General features: G+C 42.8%; 1 protein-coding gene across 9 annotated transcripts in view; it reads right to left on the reverse strand.

Moving 5' to 3' along the window:
- Positions 1–19700, reverse strand: part of KIF21A (kinesin family member 21A) — a 96583-nt gene that overhangs the window by 16066 nt on the left and 60817 nt on the right. For 4 of the 9 annotated variants that reach the window (XM_081211401.1, XM_081211402.1, XM_081211399.1 and 1 more), the window contains 14 exons: positions 19403–19602; positions 18640–18747; positions 17459–17527; positions 17136–17350; positions 16199–16352; positions 14872–15069; positions 13240–13341; positions 12451–12616; positions 11965–11985; positions 9652–9712; positions 8432–8486; positions 7606–7829; positions 3229–3339; positions 2534–2662 (listed from right to left, as the gene is read on the reverse strand). In XM_081211401.1, the coding sequence (XP_081067527.1) occupies positions 2534–2662; positions 3229–3339; positions 7606–7829; positions 8432–8486; positions 9652–9712; positions 11965–11985; positions 12451–12616; positions 13240–13341; positions 14872–15069; positions 16199–16352; positions 17136–17350; positions 17459–17527; positions 18640–18747; positions 19403–19602 (1813 nt within the window). The remainder of the gene's footprint in view (positions 1–2533; positions 2663–3228; positions 3340–7605; positions 7830–8431; positions 8487–9651; positions 9713–11964; positions 11986–12450; positions 12617–13239; positions 13342–14871; positions 15070–16198; positions 16353–17135; positions 17351–17458; positions 17528–18639; positions 18748–19402; positions 19603–19700) is intronic. The other 5 variants (XM_081211403.1, XM_081211400.1, XM_081211406.1 and 2 more) reach the window with 2 other exon arrangements.

Consider the following 19700-nt stretch of genomic DNA (forward strand, 5'->3'; position numbering starts at 1 on the left):
CTCAAGAATCCTTACAGAACTCGGTTGGGGGAGATCCTGATAAAATGGCTGCAACGTGCCTGCTTGCGTTTATGTTAATTAGTGCATGCATTATGAGCGGGGCTGGTATCTGCTTTGGAACCATGTTCAAAATTACAGTTATCTAGTGTAAAATTAAAAAAGATGTGTGTTTTCCCCAAAAAAACTAAATTGAGATTTGGTCGTGTTATTTTTGCTTTTCACTTTGCAATGATTTAAAAATCATCCAGATTTAAAACATAGCAGTATTCCTTTAACAATTAAGGATATTGAAGCCTTCGTTTTGATAAGAAATCTAACGTGCCAAAATTTTGATTCTGGGTTACAATTGCTAAAGCTCAAAGCATACAAAACAGCCGTAAATGTCAATAGGTTGTATCCAATTTAGCCATACTCAGAGTAGTATATGTCTACTACTCATTGAAATGAATCTGCAAAGTTAGCACAGGTCCATTGTTCTCAGTGGATGTACTCTGAACAGAACTTAGTTGGATACAATCCAGGATTTCCATTAGTGTATTGGCAGCTTTAGAATGGTTACTACTTTTAGCTGGTATATAAAACAGCTACAAGCATGGGCTTAAACTACGGGGACATTTGCAAGCAACTGTTAGAGATATGTATAGTAGCTGCAGACTTGCCGGGGGAAACATTAGATCGCAACAGCAGAAAGATCAGCAACAGGAGTAAAAAAAGAAAAAAGCCACCAGCCTACAATCAAAAGATGAGAGTTAAACAAAACTGGGCAGCGTTTGAAGTTCAGCAATCTTGCAAGAGAGATTCTGGATCAACTCAAATATGTCGTCACATTAGAAAAATAACACTTGGAAGCTAGCGGCATTGAGATGTCCCTCTCTGGGTCGTATCCTATGCCAACAGCTCTACCCTAAGACATAGTTACAGGTAGGTGGCCATGTTGGTCTGCCGTAGTTGAAACAAAATTAAAAAATTAAAAAATTCCTTCCAGTAGCACCTTAGAGACCAAGAAAGTTTGTCATTGGTATGAGCTTTCGTGTGCAAGCACACTTCTTCAGATAACTAAGTTTGTTATTGGTATGAGCTTTTGTGTGCATGCACACTTCTTCATGTGCATGCAGACACAAAAGCTCATACCAATGACAAACTTAGTTGGTCTCTAAGGTGCTGCTAGGGGCACGGGGGTGCTGTGGGTTAAACCACAGAGCCTAGGACTTGCTGATCAGAAGGTCAGCAGTTCAAATCCCCATGACGGGGTGAGCTCCCGTTGTTCGGTCCCTGCTCCTGCCAACCTAGCAGTTCGAAAGCACATCAAAGTGCAAGCAGATAAATAGGTACCGCTCTGGCGGGAAGGTAAATGGCATTTCCGTGTGCTGCTCTGGTTCGCCAGAAGCGGCTTAGTCATGCTGGCCACATGACCCGGAAGCTGTACGCCGGCTCCCTCGGCCAATAAAGCAAGATGAGCGCCGCAACCCCAGAGTCGGTCACGACTGGACCTAATGGTCAGGGGTCCCTTTACCTTTACCTTTAAGGTGCTACTGGAAGGAATTTTTTAATTTTTTTACCCTAAGACATGTTGTTTATTTGTGCTGAATGAGAGCACCTGGAAAATTCATTTGTGTAGGAACACCCTAACTGTAAGAATATTGACACCCGCCGAGTGGCTGTGCTGTTGAGCCTAGCAAAGAAGTACTCTTGAGACTTAAAAGGACACGGCATGGAAAAACAGACTGTGCAAGCTGAAAAGGCCACTCTGCCCCACAACTGCCTTGAGATGGGCTGGGGTAAAAGAAAGCCAGAGAGGATCAGGCAGTGGTGGATGGGTGGTTGGGCGGTGAGCATGTAATGGCAGCGCCCTTCTCAGCTGGTCTGCTGCCTTGAAGCAACCTTCTCCCTGCGCCTCTTGAGCAGGCCCCAGCCCTGGTTTAGAGGGAATATAACTCATATATAAGGGACGCGGGTGGCGCTATGGGTTAAACCACAGAGCCTAGGACTTGCTGACCAGGTCAGCGGTTTGAATCCCTGCGACGGGGTGAGCTCCCGTTGCTCGGTCCCTGCTCCTGCCAACCTAGCAGTTCGAAAGCACGTCATGTGCAAGTAGATAAATAGGTACCACTCTGGCAGGAAGGTAAACAGCATTTCTGTCCGCTGCTCTGGTTTGCCAGGAGCGGCTTAGTCATGCTGGCCACATGACCCAAAAGCTGTACACCGGCTCCCTCGACCAATAAAGTGAGATGAGCACCAGAGTCGGCCACGACTGGACCTAATGGTCAGGGGTCCCTTTACCTTTAACTCATATAGAAGCACAAGATATAAGATTCATCAGGAAACAAGAGATGGAACCATGGCAATTCCATGCCATTTCTAAAAAGCTACTTTGAGAGGTTGGGAGTGGGGACAAACAAGAGGAGAAATAGCAAGTATACTTTCAGTCCCTGGCCAGAGAGAGCCAGAACATTAACATTTTGTAGCTATGTTTTCGGCTTATTATGTGCGCCTTGGGCGATGTGGGAATCTGGTCTTTCCCTTTGCGACTTACTTATCCAGCTGAACTGATGTGTTTCCCTGAGAAACAGTGAGACGACTAAAAACATTCAGTTCATTACGGGGCCGGCTTGGTGGGGAGGAAGGAGGTGACAGACTAGCCTCTGAGGTTCCAGAATCTGAGCTACAAGAAAAAAATCAAACATTAAAAGCCTCTTCAAATTAAAAGGGAAAAAAAAGAAAATGAAATTGTTAGAGAGGTTAAAAAAAACTAATGAAACATGCCTCAGAACAACTCATTGGTGCCCTGCTTGCTTAATCAAGAAATGCAGTTTGCATGCTCCCCTGACAGAACAGAAATATAATCCTTACACAGTTATTTTTTAAAATCTGCTGGCCACAAGATGGCAGTGTACTCAAACATTTATTGATTTTTAAAAGTTAAGCAATACCTAGAAAAGGGCAGAGTAAAATGAAAGGATTCAAGGATGAAAAAATATAGGGCTGTGTATCTTTCAAAGACACTGAAACCTTTAAAAAAAAAGACAGATGTTGCATTGATATTCAATGCAATGAAAAGAAACTTCTTGAAGGAAAACAAGTATTTATCTATTGCATTTATATCCCATTTTTCTTCCAAGGAGCTCCAGGTGGCTTACATTTTACCCTGACAACAATGCTTTCAATATTTGTAACTCTCAAGCAACATTATGTTTATTAATATACAATATCTATACATATATATCTTACTGTTTTTGCTCTTTTGACTTTGGTTTATCTGGAGATTTCTCATAGGTTTTTCTCTTTGATAAAGGTGAGGGTTCTGGTAGTTTCTTTTCTGTCAGAGATGACTGCCTAGACCTGAGAGAACAGAAAACATTGCCTATTTCTTATTCTGCTTATTTCTCTTCACTGAATTTTATTTTCGTTCTTTATACACTCTGAGTTCCAATTCTATACAACAGAAGCAGACAAAAATAAATAAAATGTTTTGAGGTAAATTCACAAGTATGCATTTAAAAAAATAGCAAAATGGCATTAGGTGCTTTCAAGTTCCCTTTGTCCAGCTGCTCTGATTGTTCTTCATATACGACATCTAAAGTCCATGCCATCATTGTCCAAGTTTCCAAATTACTTCTTCATTTCACCCCAGTCACAAGATTTCAGTGGAAGCTTTGTATATATTCAATTGCAAGTCAGAGCTGGTTCATATATGCATTGCTTATCACTTGATTCCTGAATGGGTAAGTAAAGTCTATAATGGGTAAGTAAAGTCTATGGGACGTGGGTAGCGCTGTGGGTTAAACCACAGAGCCTAGGACTTGCCGATCAGAAGGTCGGCGGTTCGAATCCTCGCGACGGGGTGAGCTCCCGTTATTTGGTCCCAGCTCCTGCCAACCTAGCAGTTCGAAAGCACATCAAAGTGCAAGTAGATAAATAGGTACTGCTCCAGCAGGAAGGCAAACGGTGTTTCCGTGCGCTGCTCTGGTTCGCCAGAAGCAGCTTAGTCATGCTGGCCACATGACCCAGAAGCTGTACGCCAGCTCTCTTGGCCAATAAAGCGAGATGAGCACCGCAACCCCAGAGTTGGTCACGACTGGACCTAATGGTCAGGGGTCCTTTTCCTTTACCTAAAGTATATAAACCTCCAGATGTTGCCAAGAGAGAATTCCTATTATCCCTCACCGTTGACCATGCAGGTTGGGGCCAATGGGAGTTGGGAGTCCAAGCAACACCTGGAGTTTCTCCATCCCCGTTTAAAATAATTTCTATATGACCTCTTTACTTAAGTCTCAAAGCGATGTGCACATTAAAAGACATGGCAGTATACAAAATAAAAAATAATTAAATATAAAATACAAAACGATATATAGAATAAAATGCAGGCATTGGAGGGATCTCTCCTTAGATGCCAATATGAAATCCTCTAAACTAGGCATCCTTCCCAATATTTAGGTTTCATATTTCATATAGGAAGCTTTTTTCTACTTTTGATAGAGCCAATCACTGCAGTCTGAGTGGTACATCCCAGACACAAGTATTTTTCCACCTCAGAGGGAGGGAGATCTAAGAGGCCACCTTTCATTTACTTCTAAGTAACACCTTTAATTTTTGCGCTGATATGTGACGTAACTGTAGAACAAGGCATCTGCAAGGAGGAGACAGGAAACCGTGGTTTGAAGTTGGCTTGTTTCAAATAAAAATATGGCTAAAATTATCCACAGTTTGTTGGGTGTGCAGAAATTCAGAAGCTTTTACTTCGGGTTTTGATTAACCATAGTTTGTTGTTATTTTCTGCATTGTGGCCATAATGCCAAAATGAAGTCTTGTGGCATCTTAAAGACCAACAAATTTATTGTGGCATAGGTTCCTGTGGAGTGCGCCTGATTAAATGTGTTAAATGTGTTTCCGTGTGCTGCTCTGGTTCGCCAGAAGCGGCTTAGTCATGCTGGCCACATGACCCGGAAGCTGTACGCTGGCTCCCTCGGCCAATAAATCAAGATGAGTACCGCAACCCCAGAGTCGGCCACAACTGGACTTAATGGTCAGGGGTCCCTTTACCTTTTTACTAAGATGGCCAGAATCTGGAAATAATGCTATGACGATAAGGGACTGAGGCAAAGACAAGCAGAGTCGCCTACCTGCAAATTGCTTGATGACACAATGATGTTTTGACCCACAGGGGTCTTCAGAAGCCCTTTCCAAAGCTTTACAGACACCCTTTCAATCTCTGAAAATGCCATTTTCCCAGAGCCTTGCCCTTACCTGCTCCACACGTGACATCATTTATGACCTCTTGCTCAGTGATGTCATACATGATGTCATGTGCGGGGCAGGGGGCATGGCTTGATCCAAAAAGGCCTCACGGGCCAAATGGGGGGGGGGAGATTCCCCATCCCTGACTTTAAGCATCTTAGGTGTACACCTTAAAATAAATTAAAAGTGGTTCTCAGAAAATCAACCCATTTTAAACACTTTTGCATTTGTTGTGGAAACTAAAAGCAAACAAATATTGCACTGGAGCAAAGGGAATCAGTACACTGACTTCGAAAACTAAAGAAATGTGTTAAAAATTGCAGCAGTGGGGAGGGGGGAGATTACCTGGACCCTGGATTCCATGACAAAATAACTGATTTTTGTAAGTTGTGTGATGCTCGAAGATCATTGCTGGGTTCTCAGTCTTTACACTTTACTGTTTACCCTGAGTAAAGCATTTTTTTAAAGAGTGGTTGCAAAAGCATTGAAGCCAAGACTGTTAATAACAGTGCCTCCCAGGAGCATTTTTATGCTTACTTCTACTGCCACAAGCAACATGCATAAAAAGTGAAATTATTAGAAATCATTCTGAGCTGCTTGCTGCTGCAAAAAATAGAACCAATAGCTTTATTGTAGCAAGTAGATTAATACAGAAAGTTACACATATTTTTCACTGTTTGCAATTTAGTTAATTTTACCAAGATCTTTCTCATATATGTGAGGGATTTGTATCTTAAAAGTTCTGTGTTATTTTACATTATCTAGTTAAAAATTCCTGTGTGGTGCAGGAATAAGATTCCTACACACTGTGGGTTAAACCACAGAGCCTAGAAGGTCGGTGGTTCGAATCCCCATGACAGAGTGAGCTCCCGTTGTTCGGTCCCAGCTCCTCCCAACCTAGCAGTTCGAAAGCACGTCAAAGTGCAAGTAGATAAATAGGTACCGCTCTGGTGGGAAGATAAATGGCGTTTCCGAGTGCTGCTCTGGTTCGCCACAAGCGACTTAGTCATGCTGGCCACATGACCCAGAAGCTGTCTGCAGACAAACGCCAGCTCCCTCGGCCTATAGAGCGAGATGAGCGCAGCGACCCCAGAGTCGTCTGCGACTGGACCTAACAGTCATGGGTCCCTTTACCTTTACCTGGAAGTGCTAACTGCTAACAGTAGTCTCATGAACCTTAATTAACCAATACTATTTACATAAAGAATGCAGCTCATCTTTGGAAAACAAGTGGAACGCTTCGCTTCACGGGGCGTTTGCCTAAGCTGTCAGTTTCGACTTTTTGTGTGCTGAGGCATCACATGCAGCGGCAAAAATGGAGTATGATATTGGTAGGGTCCCAAGATATTTTAAAAACTTAGCGGAAGTTCACTTCAATGGGGAGAAGGCCAATGTTTCCATTCTGTTTGTGGACCGACTTCACCTAGCAGAGACCTCTAGTAACTTAAAAGAAAGGGCAGCCTCCGCCACAACCTTCCATAGTGTTTTAAAGCGTCTTCCCAGACTTCAGGAACAGATTTTCAGGGGCCTGCTATCTAAGCAAGTGGGTGCTTCTGCTGGATCATATGAGCAGATCAAATGAGTGGAAGAGCCACATCGGATATGATCTAATGCAGGGATGGCCAACTCCCAAGAGACTGCAATCTACTTTCAGAATTAAAATCTGGCAGTGGTCTACCCCTGTCTTTTTAGGGTTCAGGTCAAAGTTGTAGAGCTTTTATTGGGAGGAGAAAAGCCTCATTTGGGGGGGTTAAGGTGGGTGCAGGCTTCTTTGGAGAGGGGAGTTCCGTTTTTTGGGGGGAGAGGCAAGGGAACTAGGGGTTGAGTCACTCACAAAAACATCGCTATGGATGACATGGAAGCTCTGTCTTCCCTTCCTGAGTTGAAACAACAATGGAGGGCAGGACAAGGGGGTGAGGCAGAAGTCAGATTTACCTACGCAGAGGAAAGGGAGTCAGAGATCAACCACGATCTACCAAAACATCATGGGGATCTACCAGTAGATCGCAACCGACCTGTTGGACATCCCTGATCTAATGGATCCGCTCCATTCAAAGTATTTCAGATAGACTTTAAAACAATTTGGTTTTACAACAGCACTAAAAAAAAAAAAATCTTGCAGAAACTGGGGCTTATGGTACATGAATTAGTGCTTACCAAAGGGGGGAAAAAGAAAGATCAACTTAAAAAACTAAGCAGCCATTTTGAGGTAACAGCAGAGCAGAAGTTAGAGGGTGATGACGGCGACAGATTTCCCCTGTTGAGATCCTAATTAGCACTCCAGTTCATAAAAAGCCACGGGTCGTTGCAACCTAGCAATCATGCATGTTAGGGTGCCAAACGAAAGTTAGTGCATTGTGTGAAACTTACATGCCGCCAGTCTTAGAAGGCAAGGCTGCCTGCGAGGCCTCCCTGTCCCTAACAGCAGGCTCTCTCAGGTCAATGTTCACTGCACCTTCCTGAGCTTCTGCAACAGGCGGAAGAGGGCCAGCCATAGCCGTGCTGTCTGCACTGACTTCAAGGGTTATGTCACTGGCTAGGTCACTGCTATCGGCATAAAGCAATTCCATCTGGGTCGTCGTCCTACGGCGGGCCTGCAATCAATTGGAAGAGGAGAATAAAAACACTTTTGCATGAAGCACCAAACGGTTTGCATATATTGTATGTGTGCTGGATCCCAGGGTCCTTATCCCTAAACCCTGCCTGACTACAATTTAAAAATACAAATCTGCTCCATTTTACTTTGTTATAAAAAAATAAATCTGTCACCATTACTAAGTACCAGATCTATTTCCAGATTCACCTTCAGTACCTGGCCAGAATCAGGATTCACATAGCAAGCTTAGGAGCCTCCCTAGTTTCACTGTAGCCCAGACTGCTGACAGACACATGCAATGCAAAAAAACCCAAGCTTAGTACAAAAGTCATTTCTGCTTTTTGGGAGGGAGCGGATTTGCACAACATGTTAAGCCAAACTAAGGCTGTACAATATCAGAGCTCACAGCCTCTTCACTCCTCTCAGGTTCATTTTAATCTCTCGCTAAGCCATAGATGGGCTCCTGGTGTCAAGCAAAACAGAAAGGTTGCAAAAATTGTTTTAAGCGGTACTTGTATTTGGGGGGTGGGGGTGGAAGGAGGTAACAGAAGATGCCATAACTGCACAAAAGACTGCTATATTAGTATCCACACATCTTACCTTGTTTTTAGGCTTGACTTCGCCGCAAAGCTTCATGAGGTCTGAAGATAAAGAACTGTAAACGAAATTAGCAATTTAGCGGGGATCTCTGAGAAACAAGGCAACTCCCTCCCTCCTTGGGCAGCTAGCCATGACAGCAGCTACAGTGAGACAGCTTTGAGTGTTATTTCATGGTAAATACCTACAGATAAATAAATAAACCTATTTCACCCAAGCACATAGCTTTCTTCTAACTACGACTTTTGAGCTGACTTTAGGTTAGTTCAAATATGCAAGGCTTCACTTGACGCTACAGTCGTTGGGAGATGTTAGTGCACGGCACCCTTTATCAGCCTGAAGGTGGGCTGGGTGGGCCAGAAAATGGAGTGGGTGGGAGGAAAGGCTCAACATGTTGTTCCCAGCAGCAGGAGGAAAGGGAAGCTGCTGATATATTTGAGGCAGGTCTCAGGGCAAGGGGAGAGGGAACCTGGGGTGAGAATGGGGTGAGGAAGGAAAGATGGTTTGAGGGAGAAGGAGAACAGAGTATAGCAGGAAGGAAGAGGGGAAAAAGAAGACGCTGAGACAGCAGAGAGGGAGAGAGATAAGGAAGATTTGCCACAGAGGAGGAGGCAAGGGACTGGCAAGCCTGAAGAGGTAGGAGAAAGGTTTGGGGAAGGCCACTATGCTGCAAAACAGACATTTAAAGCGAGAGGTGAAGAAAGGGGTACCCAGACTGGCAGATCAAGGGAGCCACCAGACAGTGACTGAAGTGAAGGCAACACCTTGGGGCTCTGAGGACCTCAGAGCTCTTCAGAAAGGAGAGGAAACTTATCAAAACCATCTTCAAGTGAAGAGTAAGCATGTCTGACATGGCCCCAAATTTTGGGTTTGTTTCCAGAGTATGTAGAGGCAGGACAAACCAATTGGCCCAGGAAATCAGTGAAGCAGATAAAGAGATTCGAGGTTCTTTTTCATTCAGTTATCTGGGAGACCTGGCTAAAGCCAGGCCTCCTGGTTTATGGATATGTGAAAATAAGCCAAGGGTTGGAGCCAAACAGTGTCGCTGCTAGTTAGAGGGGGAAGTTCACTATTTTTGAGAGTTAGCCCCTTGCCAAATTGCTCGTTCCTCAGTTTGCTTAGAACTGGCTAAGGAACATTCCGAGAGAGGGTCACATTAATTCATTGCAAATAAAATCCATTTTAGAGGTAGCTATTGGTTACTGTTTATGTTCTTTTCTCACCTTCCTTCTGCCCCGGGGCTATTCAAAGGAGCATCTTCATCAGTGCTATCTTCCACATTTTCTGGAAAATTCCCAAAGTCGTTATTTTGTTAGAGAGTTTCACACGCAGCATATATCTACCCCAAAGGCTCCTCATATTGCCCAAAACAAGGATAATATGCACTGCCTTCCATATTTTAAACTCTCACACTTAATTCATTTTTTACTTAAGGTAAGAGTTAAACTGAACTAGTTTCCCATAATGTCCCTGATGCTGAATCTAGTTGCTCGACTTTACTTTCCCCAAATACCCAGGAAGAATAGGTTTTCTGTTTGTTTTTTGTTTTGAATTGACAAACCATCACATAGGAAAATTATAAACGTATCACTAGGAAAGCAGGAAGGACAAACATAATATATTCGGCATAGACATATAATATCCCTGTATACCCGTTTTTCATTATGGCTCTGAATAAATATTGAGTTGAGGGGCAGTGAGAAAGATAGATGGGGTGTATTCTACTTTGCATTCCTTTAGCTTCTACTTTGACAAAATACTGCACTTGACAGACAAACAACCATTTGGGCCCTATAAAGTGAGATGATTTCACTACTCTACATTTACACAACAGCTTCCTAAACATCTACAACATCAATAGAGGGAACAGGAAGGAAGAAAAGCTACACAGATGAAATGGAACCTGCAACAAACAGTGCCAGTGAGAACTATTCGTCTGCTCACACAAGAAAAAGAAACACTAGCATGCTTGTCAATTACAGCCACAATACATCATAAACACGCCAGCATGCAGGGATATGCCAAATGGACGAGCCCATAATAAAATGTACCACCCGTCACTGAATGTATACCAAGTTTATTTCAGAAACATATAGAGAGAACAGTGGGGAGACAAGACAAAAAGGTAACTGTGATGTCTCTAGGGTCCTTTGGGGTCCTTTACCCTGCTGCCACTCAAGCAAGGCACTTGGTGAACCGGACTGAACAGATGTCTAGCTACTATGGTTTTACCAATGGAAGTATATTCACCATAACGCACGTCCAAACCAAAGTCAGTACCTGGAATCAGCACATGCACAAAGCAACTGCTAGGGTCAAGGTTGTAAGCTGCACCATTCAGGCAAACTTTTCCCACCCTCATTGTGCTCCTCAAAGCACCATGTTACCCACATCTCTCATTGTACTTCTTCTCTTCGCCCCACACACCCCACAGTTGTCTACTTCTTCTTACTCATCCCCATCTCCTGGAAGACTGTGGATACGTCTGCTCATTACTTAGCTCCAGGATTGTAACTTGGGAGAGAGACTCTGCGCTTCCAGCTCACATGCTCCCTTCCCTATGACTGGAAGGACAAGGGAGCCACTGAACTGTGGAAGACGAAGAACTTTCTGTTAACTATTCTACTCACAAACTAAGGGTAGGAGCATGTGAGCCTGAAACCTACTCCAAGTCTCACCCTGGGTTCGGTTTTAGGGACCAAGAAACATACACCCTTTAAAGCACAGCACCACATTAACTTGAGACTGCATTCTAGTGGGTATGCATGGAGCAAACCTTGACCCATTCATATATTTATGTGGTACGGCACTAAAATAGTGTGGTTGAAGAGCTTGACATAAGCTCCAGCTCTCCAGATTGCCTTCAGGCCATCAACGCAATGGACACTAACGCAGAGGAAGCTATACAGAACATCTTGATGAAATAAATTTGAACAGAATAGCCTGACCAGTAGCTTTCTTTGATTACTGTATGGCAATTTTAAAAAACCAGAAAACCACACACCTGTTTTACAGTTCAGTATGAATGTTTTCACTGCCCATTTGCATGTACTGAGTTATAGCCATTGCTTAACTATGCAATACACAACTTGATAAGGCACGTTCACCCTAACACATGAATTTTAAAACAAGATTCCTATAAAGCACTCATCGTCTCTGTGTTGCTAAAATGAATTTTAGAGTTAATGTGGGGGTTTTTTTCTGGGGGGAAATGGTTATGTGTGTTACAGCTACAGTAAAAGAGAGCAGCACATAAATGTATCAGCAGATAGTGTATCAGCCACAGCGTCCCAGGTGAAGAACGAAAAGCTTTTAAGTACATTCACACTGTTTGCATTCGTGCCAGTCTCAGTTGTTAACATCCAATATTTTGTAAGAAGTTTGTGTCTAAGGAAATAGGACTCTGAGTGTATCTCCTAAACAGTGCATGCAAACTTTTATGTATGCGTACGTTCTAAGATGCGCCAGTTAGTGTACACGTGTATCATTAGTATCTCATGCAGCTGTGAGGTACACAGAAAGCTACATATACTTACCCAGCGGAACGCTATCTAGGTCTGTGTAAAACAACAGCGAGGAGGAAACAAAAAGCAACACTCCAATCAAAACCAATCCATTTGCAGAGTGGGAAATAAGAGAGTCCTATGTTACACTATAATCAGATTAAACTATCAGAACTAGCGGAATAGATGCCATAAAGTACACATCACAAGTTTTTTTAATAAGAGAAGTTAAGAATGTTATTTTTAAAATTATTCCAATTTGAAAGACACCTAATTTTGTTTTGTTTTGTTTTTTAAATTACCCAAATATTGAATTCAAGCTATAAAACAGTGATTAACTATGAGATTTCCTGATTTTCATTGCTGGGTGCACTGTTATTTGGGGGGAATACCTTTACATGCACAAAAAGTACAGCATCTATTCACAAAGCACCTTATTTGAAACACACCTAATAAAACATGCATCATTGGCAAACCTAGCATGCAGTATAATTCCATTTTGTAGAGTATTCAAATTACCTTGCAAGGCATGGCCTAGCAGAGCATCAAGTTCCGGATTTAATTCTGCCTTCTCTTTCAACATGTGAAACAGCAGCTGGTTTTGCGTTGCACTGGTAATTTCTGTTTGTTTGAGGCGTCCTTCAAGTACTTTAATCTGAGCTTCCTTCTGAGCTGCTTGGAGACCCTGTTAAAGATGGGGGGGGGGGAAATAGCTTGATTATCTATTCCAAATAACTTTGTGTAAGTGGACGGGCATAGATATTCATTGTATCTATGGGGTGCTATCCTGAGAGAGGGGTTACTGTATATATTCGGCACCATCCCACAATGCCTCCCAATACAATGGGACTTTTGGTTTCTCTCTTCCTCCCTCCAACATCCCCCATGCACTTCCCAAATCTGTCTCAAAGCACTGTCTCCCAGCCCTCTGGGGCAGATTTGGGCAGTGCTGGGGGCAGGGAGGAAAGGAAGGCATATCCACACAGTGGCGTAGCGTGGGGGGTGCAGGGGGGGCCGGCCGCACTGGGCGCAACATCTGGGGGTTAGGGTTAGGGGGCGCAAATCCACGGGTTAGGGGGCGCAAATTACTTGCCTTGCCCCGGGTGCTGACAACCCATGCTACGCCACTGTATCCACATTCGGCAAGTGGGTGCCTGCTTGTGCTATTTTGGATTTCTTTCACATTTTTGGACTATACCGTTTTAAAGTCTAACATTCTTGTCAAGATCCGGCGATGTCACCCAGCCATTAGCCCATGCAATGGTAATCCAGTACAAGGCACAACAGGGTTCCCACCAGGTGTGTTACCTTATTAATGCCCATTGTAAGGAAATGGTCAAGTAGATACCGAGCTTCTGTTAGAGTGCAGGCATTGATTACCGCAGTGACGTCCAGAATCTCTCCTTCTTCCTGCATAAATCAAAGACAGCAGAGTGGTTAGTCAGGGGGGAAAATCACATGAATGCTATATGGCTGTTGTTGTTGTTTAGTCGTTTAGTCATGTCCGACTCTTCGTGACCCCATGGACCAGAGCATGCCAGGCACTCCTGTCTTCCACTGCCTCCCGCAGTTTGGTCAAACTCATGCTGGTAGCTTCGAGAACACTGTCCAACCATCTCATCCTCTGCTGTCCTCTTCTCCTTGTGCCCTTCATCTTTCCCAACATCAGGGTCTTTTCCAGGGAGTCTTCTCTTCTCATGAGGTGGCCAAAGTCTTGGAGTCTCAGCTTCACGATCTGTCCTTCCAGTGAGCACTCAGGGCTGATTTCCTTCAGAATGGATAGCTTTGATCTTCTTGCAGTCCATGGGACTCTCAAGAGTCTCCTCCAGCACCATAATTCAAAAGCATCAATTCTTTGGCGATCAGACTTCTTTATGGTCCAGCTCTCACTTCCATACATCACTACTGGGAAAACCATACTTTTAACTATACGGACCTTTGTTGGCAAGGTGATGTCTCTGCTTTTTAAGATGCTGTCTAGGTTTGTCATTGCTTTTCTCCCAAGAAGCAGGCGTCTTTTAATTTCATGACTGCTGTCACCGTCTGCAGTGATCATGGAGACCAAGAAAGTCAAATCTCTCACTGCCTCCCTTTCTTCCCCTTCTATTTGCCAGGAAGTGATGGGCCCAGTGGCCATGATCTTCGTTTTTTTTTTATGTTGAGCTTCAGACCATATTTTGCGCTCTCCTCTTTCACCCTCATTAAAGGGTTCTTTAATTGCTCCTCACTTTCTGCCATCAAGCTTGTGTCATCTGCATATCTGAGGTTGTTGATATTTCTTCCGGCAATCTTAATTCCGGCTTCGGAATCATCCAGCCCAGCCTTTCGCATGATGAATTTGGCTATATGGCTACGGGAATGTTATTCCAATAGGAACTTTTCAAAATTAAAGTGAATTCTATTAAGCCAGAATATTTAGAAAAGTAACACAAACCAAGCTTCTTTTAAGAGATATGATTATTCGGACTTGCAAAAATCAACTAAGTGCCAAATTTTCAGCACATTCAGCTGTATGAAAGTATAAGTATATTTCAAGCAAAATATATTGAAAATGCAAAATTGGGAAAGGATGAGAGACAGTCCATAATTTACAGTTCAATATTACGCATGTTTACTCTGAAGTTGTGTTCAATGTGACTTACTCACAGTCAAGCGCCTATAGGGTTGCAGCCTTGCATAGCTATGTAGGAGGGTGTTCACTTACTTATGGCTTTGATTTAGAAATAAAATTATTATGAAACCGTACAAATGAAAGTTATAGCTAGATCTTTAATCTAGTTCATAAATGCAACAAAAGCTGGCTCTGATGTTTAAATTTGCATGCAATCCATACAGCACATAAATGCAGAAAACTGCAGAGTGCAATTAATAGCTGAATAAAAGAAAATTAATTCCCTATCTGAACATAATTCTTTCACAAAACCTTTGGGGCTGACATACCTTTGCTTCCTCCATCTGCATGATATTTGCTTGACAGTCAGAAATACTGTCATTGATGTAATCTATATTTGCAGTCAGTGACTCCATCTCTTCATTGATGTTGTGGATGTTTTTATCGGTCTCTGGGCCACCTTCTTTGATAACTCTCTCCCTCCTTTTGGAAAGCTTCTCTTTCCTTTTGGTAAGTTCTTCACGTTGCTGTAATTAAAATGTATGTGAAACACAAGCTGTGAAAATTGGCCAGTCAAATTTTTTACAGGAGAATAAAGGACCCCTGACCATTAGGTCCAGTCGTGACCAACTCTGGGGTTGTGGTGCTCATCTCGCTCTATGGGCCGAGGGAGCTGGCGTTTGTCCGCAGACAGCTTCCGGGTCATGTGGCCAGCATGACTAAGCCGCTTCTGGAGAACCAGAGCTGCGCACGGAAACGCCATTTACCTTCCCACCCACCAGAGCGGTTCCTATTTATCTACTTGCACTTTGACGTGCTTTCAAACTGCTAGGTTGGCAGGAGCTGGGACCGAGCAACGGGAGCTCACCCCATCACAGGGATTCAAACCGCCGACCTTCTGATCGGCAAGTCCTAGGCTCTGTGGTTTAACCCACAGCGCCACCTGTGTCTTACAGGAGAATACTAAGTGAGATAAAGCAGACATGACTTTTCATTGCATTTCTGTGGGAGGAAGAAACATTAAGCAGCAAATATGCAACTTAACAGCTGGCCTTATGACATTAAAGGGTGGTTCATACATGCATAGCTAATTAATATACACTTAATGACTGGAAACTGAATATATAAACAGGTTCCACTGAAAAGCTCTGTGAAAGCTGGAGGTAATATGAAAATTCAATGGTGGCTTTATATTTTCCAGGTCCATTTTTTCGCATGCCAAAACTAGCAAAAAACAGCATCATGTCTCAACATGATGGACATACAGTGTTACCTCAGGTTAAGAACTTAATTCGTTCCGGAGGTCCGTTCTTAACCTGAAACTGTTCTCAACCTGAAGCACCACTTTAGCTAATGGGGCCTCCCGCTGCCGCTGCACCGCCGTTGTGCAATTTCTGTTCTCATCCTGAAGCAAAGTTCTTAACGTAATATTTCTGGGTTAGCAGAGTCTATAACCTGAAGCGTATGTAACCTGAAGCGCATGTAACCCAAGGTACCACTGTACATGCACTGACCAGGGCAAAAGTACTTTACTTTTCACCCAACAGAAAAGTGGCATTTTCCCAGATGTTGCAAGTAGACGAAGGGGTGAGAAAGAAAGAAAGAAAGAAAGAAAGAAAGAAAGAAAGAAAGAAAGAAAGAAAGAGAAAGCTCTACCTTAAGTAGTCTATTCATGTCAGTCTCCATATTGGATATGGTCATTTTCTGCATAATGATTTCAGTCACCCTCCGTTCGAGTAACTGCCACTTCATTCTCGCTCCCTTGGAGGTATAAACTCTTGTGGTCATTGCTTTTCTTTGATATTTACTCCTGTAAGCAATTCAAAGATTTACGTCGTTCACATAAAATGCTATAACATTTTTATGCAGTACCAGTAATCATAAAAGAGAACACTTTTAATATTTGAAATCTGAGGGGGATGTGCGACTCTTTTTCAAAAAATCTTAAATCATGTGTGTTCAGTATCGCAGATTGCTTAAAACAGCCACTTGTTTCCTATCAGTGTCCTTCTCACTGTATTCAAACTATTCCTTCAACTGCCTCATGATAGAGAGATAAAGGAGCAGACCTCAAATATTCCATTGTATGAAGGTACTTTACTCAAACATCTGTCATTGTTTTAAACCATGGGTAGGCAAACTAAGGCCCGAGGGCCAGATCCAGCCCAATTGTTTTCTAAATCTGGCCCATGGACGGTACGGAAATCAGCGTGTTTTTACATGAGTAGAATGTGTCCTTTTATTTGAAATGCATCTCTGGGTTATTTATGGGGCATAGGAATTTGAATAGAAATATAGTCCGCCCACCCCCCAATGTCTGAGGGACAGTGGACCAGCCCCCTGCTGAAAAAGTTTGCTGACCCCTGTTTTAAACCATCACTTGTGTTCTCTTCTCACTCTCATGCAATCACCACTGTTGTTGTAAACCCGCCTTCTCCTTTCCTCCCCATCACATCCCAACCCCATCCACATCCAGGATTATAACGCAGCACCATAAATCCTCCCGTGGGAGTTGCAAAATGACGTTTTTAATGTCTACAGGAAGACAAGACTACAAAAGTAGCAAGGTAATAACAGGTTTGCCCATCGTTACCTGGTTCCATTGGTCGTAGCTGCTGGCAATGCTTGGACCCTTGCTACGGGTATCCGCATCTTCTGTTGTGACGCTGCTCTCGATCCTTCATTGTCTACCGATGAGACACTAGAACTTGGTTCGTGATTCACCTGCTCGGGCAGACTCAGCTTCCGGCTTGCCCTCCCAGCCACCTTATCAGACAAAGGTCTTGCCTGCCGACGAAGAGCTGTAACCTAAAGCAGTGAGACAACAGTGTCTCATAAGGACCTATTTAATGTACAAATTATAGGAATTTCAAATAATAGCTTGCACTTAATTGCAGCACTAAAATAATCCGGCACCTCTTCTGTTTTCCGGCGCAAAACAACTTCCTGATTCCTCTTCTGAGCCTCCAGAAGTTTTAGCTGATGCTGTAAAGAAAAGCCAATAAGAAGTCAAGGATTTGGATACTTTTAAAAATTGTTGTTTTTTTTAAATCTATGTCATTTTAAATTCTTATTGATATTAATGTTGTTTTAGATTTTATGATTTATTTGGGGGGAAATTTCCATTTGGCTGTACCTTTCGATGTGCTTCATTTATTATGACTTTTGTTAAGTTGGTAATTATGTAAATCTTGTCATGCTGTAAGCCGCCTTGAGTATTGTTTTAACTATGAAAGCAGCATACAAATAAAATGATGATGATGAGATACAATTCTCTCAATACCATCATTCAATTAATTGGTACAACCAGCCAAGGAAGGGGGACATTTGTTGATATTTCCTCTATAAAGGTAAAGGGACCCCTGACCCTTAGGTCCAGTCGTGGCCGACTCTGGGGTTGCGGCACTCATCTCACTTTAGTGGCCGAGGGAGCCGGCGTACAGCTTCTGGGTCATGTGGCCAGCATGACTAAGCCACTTCTGGCAAACCAGAGCAGCGCATAGAAACGCCGTTTACCTTCCCGCCAGAGTGGTATCTATTTATCTACTTGCACTTTGACGTGCTTTCAAACTGCTAGGTGGGCAGGAGCTGGGACTGAGCAACGGGAGCTCACCCCGTCGCAGGGATGCGAACCGCCAACCTTCTGATTGGCAAGTCTTAGGCTCTGTGGTTTAACCCAGGTTTAATGCTTATAGGGGTAAGCATTAAATAGTAATCCCACTTCACATACAAGAACAAGAACAGCACAGTCCTATGGACTCAGAAGTTCGTTCCACTATCTTTGAAAGGCTTGTTGCCAAATAAGTATGCACAGGATTGAAATCTTCCACAATGTGTTAGCAAGCCAGCCCCATGAATTAACTGCTTACCAATACCATATGAAATATCTTGCAGAAACGTATCAACTGAAAACTGTATTCTACTTTTATTGCTGGCTTAGTACAATGAGTAGTCAGCCAAATTCAATCCGCCTATTCGTTGCTAAAGCAGTAATAAAATAGCACATGTCAACACCTGAAAACCTTTACAAAGCTTTCGGGAGCTTTTGAAATTCATACAACATAAAAACCCCCACAGTAGATACATTTATTAATCACCTCTCGTTTTCGCTGCTCCTTTTTCAGCTGAGCAATCTCTCTATTTCTTCTAGATTCATTCATCCTGGCTTTCTCTTGCTCTTCTTTCATTTGCTTCATAAGACGAACCTGTATAAAATTATTCAAATTTTTTTATTTTTTATTATTCAAATAAAATTATGCAGCTTTGCTTTTCACACACTCAAATCACGTGGGAGAAAGCTGTTTTTGTTTTGCTTTTTGCTACAAGGCTGATGCCCTTTTACCATACTTAATAATCCTTCATTGTAATCACTCTCCTGGCGAGTATTGCTGCAATGTGATTTGCTACCTTAACGCTAACAAGCAGTTAGGTAACAGGACCGTCTTCTGAGACATTTTCGAATTCCACAGTTAGCAAGAGTGAATTCAGGCAACTGTTTGCAAAGTGGGAGGCAGAGTTGTCTGCAGTCTCTGCCCTAGCAGTGAGAGTGTCATGCAATTGCACCCAGCCAGAAATACAAGGAAGCAAGGAAGCTTTGAAAAGAAACTTTCCTCACCATTTGGGTGAACGCTTACAAAATAAATAGCTTCTCCAAGAAACTGTATACCACAGTAAGTTACTACTTGGTAGGCGGTCATCCTAACTAGATGATCAAAATGGAGAATAATTTCAGTCTTGAACTGACCAGCTTTAACACTCTTTTTTAAGCAGAAAAAATAAATCCATAATGCCAGGGGATATAGTTCATTGTTCAGGTAGACACGTGCACCATTGGATTCTGTGCTTTAAAAAAAAAAGTACCTTTGTTTTCTTCATCTCTGCCACATCCTGCTGCAATTTTTTCAGTTGTTTTTCATACTGAGATTGATTTTTAAGTAATCGTGCGTGTTCTTTCTGAGCAGCCTGAAGCCTCTGCAGCTCTTTATTCATGGATTGGAGCTTCTTTTCATACTCTGTTTTAACCTTTTTTGCCTTTTCTTCTGAGCAAGATTCCACCGAACCTAAAGAAATGGCAATGGATTTCTCAGTTTATAAATCATGAACCAATACATTCAGTGCCTAACTTGCAATGCCAAGATTTCATTTGCACGTCTTTTTT

Source organism: Podarcis bocagei (assembly GCF_964188305.1).
Source record: "Podarcis bocagei genome assembly, chromosome: 10".
Lineage (NCBI taxonomy): Eukaryota > Metazoa > Chordata > Lepidosauria > Squamata > Lacertidae > Podarcis > Podarcis bocagei.